General features: G+C 37.1%; 1 protein-coding gene across 1 annotated transcript in view; it reads left to right on the top strand.

Moving 5' to 3' along the window:
- LOC123313140 (protein O-GlcNAcase) overlaps nucleotides 1–8,450 on the top strand; it is a 30,747-nt gene extending 22,297 nt beyond the window's left edge. Inside the window, exons 10-15 of the mRNA XM_044897877.1 lie at nucleotides 1,108–1,282; nucleotides 2,685–2,738; nucleotides 3,177–3,262; nucleotides 3,326–3,721; nucleotides 7,232–7,388; nucleotides 8,084–8,450. Of these exons, the coding sequence (XP_044753812.1) occupies nucleotides 1,108–1,282; nucleotides 2,685–2,738; nucleotides 3,177–3,262; nucleotides 3,326–3,721; nucleotides 7,232–7,388; nucleotides 8,084–8,211 (996 nt within the window). The 3' untranslated portion in view covers nucleotides 8,212–8,450. The remainder of the gene's footprint in view (nucleotides 1–1,107; nucleotides 1,283–2,684; nucleotides 2,739–3,176; nucleotides 3,263–3,325; nucleotides 3,722–7,231; nucleotides 7,389–8,083) is intronic.
- Nucleotides 8,451–12,943: the final 4,493 nt, after the last annotated feature.

Below are 12,943 nucleotides of genomic sequence, written 5' to 3'. Positions count from 1 at the left end.
ATATTTAATTTTTAATTTTAATTTGTAATGATTTCGAGATTCCCCTTGACCACTACGCCTATGACCATATTTATTTCAGGTCACCCTACGGTCGGCATATTTAACAATATGTTGATAGTTGAGATGTGTCTTTCCTGTCTTTCTCGGGGTTTCTCGAGGTTATGATATTCATGTCATTACTACATTTATGTCATTCTTATGATTGTTTATGATCCTCTTAATTGCGTCGTTGATATGATTTTTATATATTTCTGAAATGTTTAGTTTTACCATTTTGAGTGTACCTGATCTATTGTTGCGATGCCTTTACCTACTCGCCGACAATTGCGATAGTTTCCTAGACGGGTAACTACTATATCTATGTATTTGTTTGTATTATACAACCTCTTTCACCCTTCTAGGAAAACCCTGATGATGGTCTTGTTTTAGACCGAAAGCGCTTGGTTTTTGACATAAATAAATTTCACACCGTAGTACTCCTGATTGATTTATTTAATAATTTATCCTCTGGTGTGCACAGCCATCCCCATAGAATATTTCCTTTCTCCGTGATAATTATCATTGGTGTTTCATATATTTACCTGAATTTAGATAGAAAATATACCATGATTAAAAAATACTGAAAAGAATATCTAAAATCAAAAACAACTGTTTTTGCGGCTGACAGTTAGGTTATATTTACTTGTGATTGTCGCAGAAATTCGAGGTGTAGTTGGAATATTTCAACTACAAAAGGGGCGTGTCGCGACACTTCTCGACAACCAGAAATGAAAAGGAAGGGGTCAGGGGAAGTTTTGTTTACATGCTCTGATTGGCTGGAGAACTGTCGCTGGCGACACTACGAAGCTCTGAGAACTAGGCTTAAATCAGCTAATTTCTCTTACCTCTCCCATTCGGTGCTTACGAAATTAATAAAAACCAATTAACCTATGATCTCCACATCATATTTATATCATCTGCTTCTTCAGTTAATCCCACGACAATTAAACTAATGCATATGGTAAAAAGAAACGGGAAGAATCTCTATCCCAGATGGATAATTTGATACCATTGATAAAAGGCATTTTATGACAAATTCGTCATTTTGATATGTGTATTTTATTTCAGATCCAAGAGTGGTTTTCCAGGGCGGCCAAATTTAATGAAATAACAGAAGCTGTGAACAAATTGGTTAAAAATCTTACATCCTGCAACAATCGAGAACTATTATATGATCTGTATCCCTATGTCTGGGATATAAGAAGTGTTATATCTCTGCTTAATTCCTATATAAAATGGTTAGGTAAGGACAATGCTAGCGTAGAATTGATACATTTTTTGTGTGAAATGAAACCAAATTTATTTGTCGTCCTTGAGAAAAATATGATTTTTTGAGGAATGTTCTGTTGCGAGACAATGCGTAATATTTTTGGCTTTGATTGTGCGTTAGTTCTGCTTTGATGCGTCAATAATTGAAAGCGATTTTGCGTCTCCATCATCAAGAAGGATGCGTCTTATTGTATTTTCAGGTTTCCAGGATGTTTTTATTGTTTGCTAGAGCGTAGTTTTCAAATGTTATTAATGAACATTCCTCATCAATACATATGTGATCAAATCAAAACGTAATGGTGTCATGAATTGGCAGAAAGCTCGAAAATTTCAATAATGGACTTTTGGATTCATTTCCACTATGTAGATATATTTAACCCTTTTCTTTGCAAAACTCAAGACTTAATGTTACATCACTTGGAAATTTCAGGTTCAATCAACAGCTTGTTATATTAGAATCGCCATTTCATTTTTTCATTCATTACTCGGATAGTTGAGTGATATCCAATATTTTATGGAGTTTATTGAGCACCGCAAACTGAACCGTTTTTGAGAGAGAAAGTTTTTTTGGTGCAGGGGGGGGCCGCTCAGCTGTTACTGGTTCGGAATCGGCGCTGCCCATCTGTCGTACATCTATCAGGAACCACTTTAATAGATGGCTAGACTGATCTCATGCAGTCGAAGGTTCTCATTGAGAGATCGCCCTCGAAGCCTGGGGTCAAAAAACTTCTGGTATGGAGAGGAAACGGTCTGGTGACTGGTGCAATGACCAGCCACCTGCTCAATTAACATTAAAAGAAAATTGTACTTACTGGCTGCTTCTTGTACCGCTGGTGCAGGAGCACCAATAGAACTGTTGAACATATTCTGTTCACTTGAAGTAACCTTAAAGAGTTAAGGACAACACATCAGGTGACACAAAACCCCCTGTTGTTGACTTATGGTATTTTTGTTGGCTTGAGTCTCCCCAACTTCAAGCGGACGAAGAGTGGGCCACAAGCCCTCAGTTCACCTCCGTGTAGGCACCGCATGTAGAAGACGATGACACTGCAGCCGTAGTGTCACCCTGAAAATTTCAGGTAGTAGCTCGCTCGTGTCCTAGTTTGTTTTAATCCGTTTTTAAATTGAAAATATTTAAATTTTTGGAAGACTTTCGAAAAAAACCTTCGTGTAACATGATTCAATGATCCAGTTCTACTACTAAAATGATACTTTGTGTTGAGAACTCTATCTGTTGAGTAATTTATCTTCAAAATGTGATAGTTATTTGAACCAGAAATCCAATTGATGTAACGTTAAATAATGGCAGTGAGATGTGATGGATTTTCCAGATGTTGAGCACAATATTATTAATTAATGGTTTATTTTTTCCCAAGCTGGTGGCCATTTCCCTTCGTCTATGCCTTCATTCACCCAAGGAACCTACACATGTATGCATTACAGGATTCTAATCCAAGGAAGCTTAGCGTAAAGCGTAACAATTGCGTAAATTATAAGTAAATAGATTCGACAGTGTATATAAATGTCCAGAAAATGAGATACTTTTATCTCATTCATTCAAACAATACAGATGATTTTCTTGGCCGATCTGGCGCCGCGCGTCAGATTACCAAATCAATCATGTGTTTGTAGTTTGAATAAATATGATCCTATATGAGGAACACACTGATAAATTAAGATAACAAAGACTCATCATATACTGAATGAATCTGTTTACTTTTCATTCATTGACTTTGCATATTAGCAAATTCAAGCATTGAGCGTAAAATTGTTTGGTATGCATTGCGTAGTTTTGGTTTAGACCAAGCAGTTCGCTTAGCGTAACTTCGTATTCGGTCCTGTCGCTTACGAATTTGCTCCGGTTCTAGGGTTTTCTAAAGGTTGGAAAGAAACGTTTATGAGTGGTGACCAGGAACCCTGGGTATTCAGGGGTGGTTTAACTGCAGATTTGCAGGTAGTTTCTAAATAAATTCATGAGTAAATATACCTGATATTAAATGAATAAATATTATTTCAGCGATTGATGCCTGTGGATTCTGGGAACGATTTATTCGTGTACAAAATACCGGATATGCCAACATGTCGGATATTCACAATAAGACCATACATCAACACAGATGAAAATGATGTCATGAGTATTTGCACAAGAACTTCTAAAGATGGATTGGAAGACCAACATCCATACCCAGATTGTCTGAAAGATCTTCATGCTGACAGAATAGTAGCTCCTTACTTGTTGTTGCACCCAGAGTTCTGCCTGGTGGTAGAAGATGATTCTGGCATTGTGGGATATGCATGCGCTGCACCAGATCACAAAAAGTTCCGGGTTAAACAAGAATTATCTTGGATTCCAGAGATGTGTGAAAAATATCCTTTATCTCTTATCAACAGCAATATTAGTAAATTCGCACAAGTAAGTGAAACATCTGTATTCTACTCAAATGAATAACAAATTTGTTAGATTTTCCAACTCATTGCAATGCAAAAGGACCTTTTTATAAATTATGGGGAAGCACTTCAATTAGAAAATACATGTGCTCATGTCATTGTGTATTGTTTCCCTTATTTTCGAACGAATAATTTTTCCATAATCGGATACAAAGTAGATTCGTGAAGCCATCGTTGTATGATAGTTTATTCGCCTGTTTTGTAACATGTGCGGCTTAACTGAGACGAGATTCTCAAAATTCAGGAAATGTGCAATATTCCCACATTCTTCGATTTCAAAAGTTTGAAAATTTGAGATTAAGATATTTAGGCCCGGTACTTTCACGTGCGAATAAATAAATTTATTCGCATTTATTAAGTCTTATTCTTAGGATAAGTAAAAATGCAGTCTTTTCACTTTCAGATAGTGTTATTCATCGAATAAATCTATCATTGAAACTTAATTAGAAGAGTTTATTTGTCATAGATGGAATGTCGGTACGTCATTATTCGTTGAATAAAATTTATTCGAAGGTGAAAGTACCGGGCCTTAGAATATGACTAACGAACATAATATTGAATACGCATATCTCCCGTTTATTTCCAGTTTTTTCTCGATATCTTGAAAACCATTTGAAGGAATGCAAGGATTTGAACGATAATATGTTCAGAATTGAATACTTTATAATATCAAAAACGTTTTCGTTTTTGATAATTTTGATTGAGTTTCAGCAAGATTGAGCTCCTTCGCAATACGCTTTGTTTGTTCGACATCTTGATTAAAGATTTCTATGTCAGTGGATTGGAGGAAGGAAGCCACAGTCATGGTTGTTTTGAAGCTCATAATGTCGATTTTTCACAAAAAAACAATACAAGTGCCATGAAAACACCACTTCATTTTCAAATACTTAGTTAAGAATATTTCGAGAACTAATGCATAAAATGAAAAAACAATTACTGTGCTGAAATCAGTATAAAAATACCTTTCAAATGAGGTATCACTCACCCCATCTTCCCTATTCAAAAATTGGGGGTGAGGGTTGTAGTAGCAAGGGTTGAAGCGCTATGCGTCCGTAACCTACATCTTAAGTTGTCCCCCTCGAAACAGAAATCGACCTGTCCGAGCATTTCTATCGAAAAAATTTATTTCGTCTGTAATCTCGTCTGTTTCGTTTTCAAATGGCCACCCTGTATATTTATGAAAATCTATTCATTCTACAGAATATGAAAATTAGCTAAATATCAAGCATGAACCAGTGGAATACAAGCAATGATTTTTTGAAGGAACTGGTTTTTTCCGCCAAAATAAACCATTCTTTCATCGAAGAAAAGAATATTGGTCTCCGTTAGTGTACAGTGCATCCCATTTTAGGTGAGACAGCCAGGTTTCTGGCTTGCTATTTAAGATAGAGCCTTGCGGTTTTTACGTTCCTGTCCTACTTTTTTGTGAAACTTGAGTTGTCCTAATCAGATTTTGCATAACTGTTTCCGTTTATGAGATACAGAGCGATTTTGGAAATTGATACTTTTCGTACCCTTCCTTTATCTCCGAAGTTATTAGAAATAATGCTGAGCTAAGAACTACGTCTGATACAGAATTCTGCGTAGAATCCAGGGGCGTACTCAATATTTTTTTTCGAGGTATGATTTTGAAGATACGAGACAAACCTATATTTTTTCAATGGAGTATTGTATTACTTCGTTGAATTTGTTATTTTTTTCCCTTCGAAATGACGTATAATATTATATAGGTACGGAGTTCAGAAATGCTAAAAAACACTAAAACATCACATAATGATGATTTTTGTTAGTGGGCCATGGATTTCTCATATAAAAGATAAATTATTTGGATCATTTTCATTTGTGATTTTTACTTATAGGATAGTAAGCGAACAAAGATAATACACTCATCACTAACACGAAAAACAAAACGTAGGTACCTACCTAGATGAAATCATAATACAAATTGGATACAGAAAAAATACCCAATAAAATATTTATCATTTATAAAAATTGTCACAATTACATAATATCTTACTGATTAAACTGTTCACATTGCTGTCCCTAATACATAATTGACAAACCTTTTCAATATACGGCTGATGGCATTTAATATTAAAAAACGGCGGTTTTGTAAATCCTGGAAAGCTGCCTCTGTTGATGCACGAAGTTCTTCGGGACTGTTGTGTCTGAAAGACAATAATAATTCATAGCGATGACAGCTAGATCGGATTGGTTTTTTTCTCTCCAATATGCCTACTTGATAAAACAATAATGCCAAATGCATAGTAGCCATAATAACAACAAGGATGCTTTTATCATCCATGATTACTTTTAATAATCAGAAGTAATAATTCTCTCCTTGAAACTTGGGAAATTCATGGCCTACTAAGAAAAATCATCATTATGTGATGTTTAGTGTTTTTTAGCATTTCTGAACATCATACCTATATAAAATTATACATCATTTTGAAGGGAAAAATAACAAATTCAACGAAGTAATAAAATACAGGGTGTTTCATTGAAAAAAATATAGGTTTGTGTCGTATCTTCAAAATCATACCTCGAAAAAAATATTGAGTACGTCCCTGGATTCGACGTAGTTCAGCTCAGCATTATTTCTAATAACTTCGGAGATAAAGGAAGGGTCCGAAAAGTATCAATTTCCAAAATCGCCCTGTATCTCATAAAGAGAAACAGTTTGCAAAATCTGATTAGGGTTTCACAAAAAAGTAGGACAGGAACGTGAAAACCGCAAGGCTCTATCTTGAATATCAAGCGAGAAACCTGGCTCTCACCCAGAATGGGATGCACCACTGTACATCATGTAGAAAAAACATCAGCTGCTATAGAACTCGTCGCAGTTTTTTTGAACACGATTCAATAAATAGTTCCGACATTGTATAAAGACCAAGTTTCACCAGTGTAACAAAACGGACCAGAAAATGTTCATATTAATGCATATGCTAAAGAGTTTTAACATAACTTGCGCGAATACTATTGTACATAAATATGAATGAATTACATATTTGAATATCTATCGGTCAGAACCAAAATATTTAGAGTTTCGCGAAGGTTTCCTCTTTTAGGCAGAAAAGTTGGAAGAATATCATGGATTCATGGTATTGTATCCAGTGTTCATTAGGAATGGATGGTCTGTAATATTCTTTTTGTATCTCAAAATGAGGGCTTATACTTATTCGATCATAATATCGGACATGGTACCCATGATGGACCAAACTTGTTGCGATTCCATTTTAGTATGAGGAAACAGTTTCAGCTGAGTACTGAGTTGACGTTATTTTTTGTGTTACATGAACGATTAATCATTTTACATAACCGATCTATTTTTGGTTATTCATAAAGTTGTTCTTGACGGTAGAGGAGGGGATAACCACAAAATACCGCTAGTAACATAACATAACCGGTAACACGCTAAAAATCCCCTATAATAAAGTTCATTTATGCGGTGTACATCTTTAACTTTCAATTTCAGGAAAGTATCACGTATTTCCACGAATTCAAGGATGAAATCTGCATCAATAGTACTACACATCCATCAAGCATGATTTGCAGCCTTCTGCCTTCTGTTCTAGACCAGTCTGTGAGTAAACGTTTGGTAACTGCTCTACTAGCAGCACTAAGAGCGAATGGTAAGTACAAAACTACTATAAAAATACTACTACTGGGTGCGCTTTTAAAACTTTGTATTCCCCGGAAATTGTGTCACGGAAAGCCGACAAGCAGATATCATTCTTCCTGAGGTGGTTTGTTAGATATAGAAAATATATAATATTTCCTTTATTTTTCAAATTATATTCGATTTTTTATTCCAGAAAATGCGCACCCATCACGTGATGATTTTTGAATTCCTGTTGCAACAAATACACATTTTTTTTGGCTATGTTATCAACGTGAATTATCTAGTTGCCTCATTCGTTATGTGTGTTATGTAGAATTCAGTTCATCGATCGCTGTTTGTTTCTGGGAACTCATCTCTTTTAGAGCTGTCGGTCATATTTCAGATCAAAATGTTCTATAAAATACTGAATAGTTAAAAAAACAACACATAATAAAAAGAAAAATAGCATATAAATATTAATAAGAGAACTGGGAATCGGTCAAAAACATTTTTTCATCTATTTTGGTGATGTAGGCGAGTTAACAAAACTGCTAGATGAGATCTCACCCTATATGTAGAAAAAAGTAACTCCAAACACTGCTCAGTATATGACCATATTTCAATGAAAGAGACCGATTTTGGTTTATAAAGAGGGAATCTTGGGATAATCAAGATATTTTTTAATATATCAATAATTTCCGATTTTAGTTGAATTTTTTTCCACAGGATGTTTTGGAGTACATGTAACAATGAAAAGCACCGATAGTTATATTCATGCTTTTTATGGTAAACTTGGTTTCGTGGAGAACACACAGGCTGTGGAGGGTAAAATAATAATGAGTCGTAATTTTTGAACTAGAAATAAAACATTTATTTAATATTATTATATGGCTGACAATTAAAAGATATTATACATTATTTATAAGTGATTTGTGATTGATAAAATTTAGTATTGATTCTAAAATTCCCTATATTAATGAGTTCGAATGCTTAGTTCTTTATGTATTGAAAAGTACAAGAAAACGATTGAGTCTGTTCAACTTTTTCATTGTTCATATGTATATTTGATTGATGAATATAATACTTTTTTTAATCCTTTTTTTTTTCATTGAACCTTCTCCTTTTTCCCAAATATTTTTAATGTGTGAACTGCAGATCATCCATAAAGTCTCGTAAGTTCACACACTGAAATTAAAAACATGATTTGTATTTTCACCACCTCTATGTAGTGGCGGATCTTCTCATAATCGTCGCCTTGGACGTGATTGGGTCTAACCCACTCGATATAAATTTCGTGCAAAATACATTTGAACTTTTTTCGCTCTAGAAAATCATTAACGCCTAGCTCACAACTAGAACTATAGATAGAATTCAAGTCTCAGCTTGTCAAATGTGGGTTACTGCTTTTAACTATTATTGAATATTCCAAATCAGCGCACGAAGTTGGCGCAACATCATATGTTCATAATAAATCAACTATCCTGATATCTTTCCTACATAAACCGTCGTGATTTTAAAACACTCTGTCCTTCAGCTTCCAGAATGCCCGTGATGTCGAAGTGATACGGTTGTGTATTTCCCGTGTCTAGGTTAGCCCTAGTATTTATGAAGCTTCCCAAGTATTTGAACTGCTCGACCTGTTCTAGAGTTTCATTCTCCAGGCTGATATCTATTTGAAGGCTTTGTGGCGGACTTGTCAGGATTTTGGTTTTGCAGATATTGAGTCTAAGGCCTGAATCTTCGTATATATGTTTATAGGTGCCCAACATCATATGTAGATCCTCTGAGTTGCTAGCGATAAGTGCGCAGTCGTCGGCATATTGAAGTTCCGTGACAAATTTTGTACGGGTTTTTGCTCTGAGGCGCTTCAGGTTAAATAGGCCTCCATTAAATCTGAATCTTATTCCAACACCTCTTACAGGCATATTCATGTCAGCAACTATTGGGACAGATATGGCGAAAATGAGCAAGGCGCTAACACGCAGCCTTGTTTTATTCCAGAGTTGGTTAAGAAATGGTCGGTTGTAGAGCCATTATGCTGTATTCTAGCGGTGTTGTTGGTATGGAGGCTCTTGCCCACTGCTAAGAATTTTTCGGGTACTCCAATGCGTCCCATGATTTTCCATAGTGATTTTCGATTCACCGAGTCGAAGGCCTTACTTGAATCGATGTAAGCTGTATAGATCCTTGATTGTTGCTCACGGGCCTTCTCTTGCAGCTATCGAAGTGTGAAAATTAGGTCCACTGTACCTCGATTTGGTCGACAGCCGCACTGGGATTCAGGTAAAAGCTTTTCTAAGAGTGGAATCAGACGATTGGCCATAATCTTCGAGAGAATTTTACCTTCCACACTATGCAACCAAAGATTATAGAGTTAGGTTAGGTTAGGTTAGGTCTCTATAATCTTTGTATGCAACGATATGCCCGTGTAATTGTTGCAATTGGACGTATCGCCTTTGTTCTTATAGAATTTGATAACTAAAGCGTCTCTGAAGTCTTGTGGCACATCTCCTTGTTCCCAGATCTTGCGGAATAGTGTTAGGAGACTATTGACAATGTCTTCATCCATGGCTTTGAATATCTCCGCTGGAACGCCGTCTAGACCAGGTGACTTATCATTTTTCATATTTTTTTATCGCACTCTTGATTTTCGACATTGAGATTTCGTTATGAAGCGATGGCATCGGAATATACGCGGGGAGCCGGTCTGAAATGGATAAATCCGAGTCGCCATTTTGATTCAAGACCTGTGAGTAACGCTCCTTCCATCTTTCGAGGATTTTTCTATCATCAATCCATGAGCATCTTTTATAGGAAAGTTAGCTTTTCTGCTTGGACCATAAACAGTTTTAAAAGCTTCGAAAAAACGCCTGTAGTCATGGTTATCGGAGTAAGATAACCCTATCTTTTCATTTCCACCAGCTATCCTAGCGTTTTATGTTTATAAGACTTTTTTGGGCTGCAACATCGCAAGGCTTGTTAATTTCTGTTTTCATCGCTTTGTGTTTTCCAAAAGGGGTGCGATATGAGTTCCGCTGTCGGCGAACCAGTCGGGGGATTTTCGGGAGCGTTCTGTGCTCAGTATTTCTTTCGCTGTATTTGTAAGAGATGATTTGAAGCGGAGCCAATCACTCTCAATGTCGTCGTTATAATCTGGTGGTATTAGGCTATCTTTGACGGCAGTTGTGAATCTTTCTTTTGCAGAAGGGTTTTGTAGTTTGGAGATTTGAAGGCGCTCTCTTAGTAACTTTGGCTTGGGTTGTTATTTTGGGAGCATTGAGATCTTCATTCTCGAGATTAGCAGCCTATGATCAGTCCAGCACTCCAGATCTGCTCTGGGTTTAGTGACCAACACCTCTTTGAGATCTTTCCTTCTCACGATTATATAGTCGAGAGTATGCCAATGCCCTGAGCGCGGGTGGCGCCAGGTCCCCCTTGAATTGGGTCTCGTAATAAAATAGGTGTTCGTTATACACAGATTGTGTTCTGCACAAAGAGCCAGCAGACGTTCTCCGTTCGAATTGATGCTGTATGTGCCGTATTTCCCTTTAAACCTGGCCACAGTTCTGAGTCTTGACATCTATCCACTCAGGCATTGAAGTCTCCAAGGAGAATAATTCGTTCCCGTTTTGAGATTTTACTTAATGTAGCAACGAGTGTTTCGTAGAAAGTGTCCTTTAAGTTGTCAGAGGAGTTCAAGGTGGGTGCGTATACTGCAATGATGTTCACAAACGTGTTATTTGCTGCAGGAAAACGTAGGATCATTAAACGTTCTGAGATGCCATCTGGATTTGTTTGGCGATCAGGTCGTTTCTCATGGCCTACGCCTACGCCATGTTGTCTGATATCGCCTTCCGGCAAGCCCTTCCAGAAAAAAGTATAAGCTTGTTCTACCAAGCTACCTTTGTCCGAAAAGCGTGTCTCGCTTAGGGCAACTATTGCAATGGATGTTTGTTGCATTTCCTTATCGATTAGGGGGGTACGCCTCTCTGGTCGATCTGCCTTGTGGTTGTCTAGCAAGGTTCTGACGTTTCATGCTGCAAATAAAGCTACGTGCTTTTCATTGGCGGTTGTACGATGATTCACTCGCTCAGGCACCTTTCCCCGGAAATCCGAAAGGGAGGGTATTTTACCTCCAGATACAAATTTTGTCCTGTTCGACATCTTTTTGTATGAGCGTTAGAAGGTGTTTAAAAGCTGCACTAGTAACGCTGTCAGTGCAACTCTAGTTGCGGTTTCGACTAGATTATCATGTCGCACAGGTATCCTGAGACGACAAGGTCTAAGACATAACTTAAGCAACGCAGAGAGCCATTTCCTGCTCAAGCCAATATTTAGGCTAGGTAATTGTGGTGAACAGAGTTATACCGCTCATGGTCATACATTTTATAATTCTTCCCGTTCAACTGTACTTTTTCCGTTTTTCCTTCTCTTCAATTATTTTTTCTCTTTCCGAGCCAGTTGATTGACCGAACAATTTGAGTGTATCCGATGGAGAGTTATCCATAGTGGGGCGAGTTTTCCGCGGAGAGGGGTACCTCTTCGAAGCTCGGCGCTGAAGGCCAAGAGCGAATGATTTGCGATCTAGGCGCCAAGAAAGTGTTTAGGGTGTTTTTACCGTGAGTGGGACTTACGACAAATTTGAAAGTTTAAGGCAAGTCACTTGTATAGCATTTTTATTTCTTTCGTATTGCATACCTGGGCTGATATCTTCACTATTTTCCGCTATCTTTAGTCCGTTGAACTGGCTGAAAATACCGACCTACCGTTTAAACTTGATCTAGTCACTTTAGGCTGTGTAGATTGCCGTTTTCCGTGACCGTTCGACCTCCGTTGGGTCTCAAGAGGACTTGGGGCTCTTACCGTATTTTTGTACTTATTTTGTTGATATATTTCCGATTTCCGACCGATCAAGTTACAGGTTGACAGCTTCTTCCGACTCCACTGATCAGACTCTACCCGGGCTCTCTAATTATTTGAAGATTCTGTGAAAGACGAGGGGTTTCACTGATTGCCCCACTGGCGCCCGAGCAAAGGTAAGGAGCGGCCAGGGTGAGAAAAAAGTCTATCACAATGAATGCATACTGCTACTAGAAGGAGAATAAGAGGGACTTCATAAAACTTTCCAGCTTTCACAGCTATAGTACTAGAAATGGGGAACTATTCCACATTCCCAAACATAAAACAACTAGATTTCAATATTCACCAAAATATCAGTGTATCAAATTATTTAATCATTTACCAAAATGTGTTAAGTCTCTCGAACTCAAGGAATTTAAAAAGAAGGTTAAGGCTAAACTGATTAAGGAATGTTTTTATAGTGTTGCTGATTATTATCGACAACCATTTGTATTTCAAGTCGAGTAATTTTTCTGTTTTCTTTTTGTTTTTTGACCTGTCCTATACATGTTTGTTTATATGTCTCAGAGGATCAATAAATATATTATTATTATTATTATTATCTTCACTCTGAGAATTAGGAAGTTGAATTGGGTTGGTTCCCGTTTCTTTATCAGATGTCGTTACGGTGTAGGTATACATCATATCCGCTACTGACATCGAATAAAAGGAGCCGGCAATTCATTC

Source organism: Coccinella septempunctata, chromosome 5, assembly GCF_907165205.1.
Source record: "Coccinella septempunctata chromosome 5, icCocSept1.1, whole genome shotgun sequence".
Lineage (NCBI taxonomy): Eukaryota > Metazoa > Arthropoda > Insecta > Coleoptera > Coccinellidae > Coccinella > Coccinella septempunctata.
This window is presented reverse-complemented; position numbering and strand designations above follow the sequence as displayed.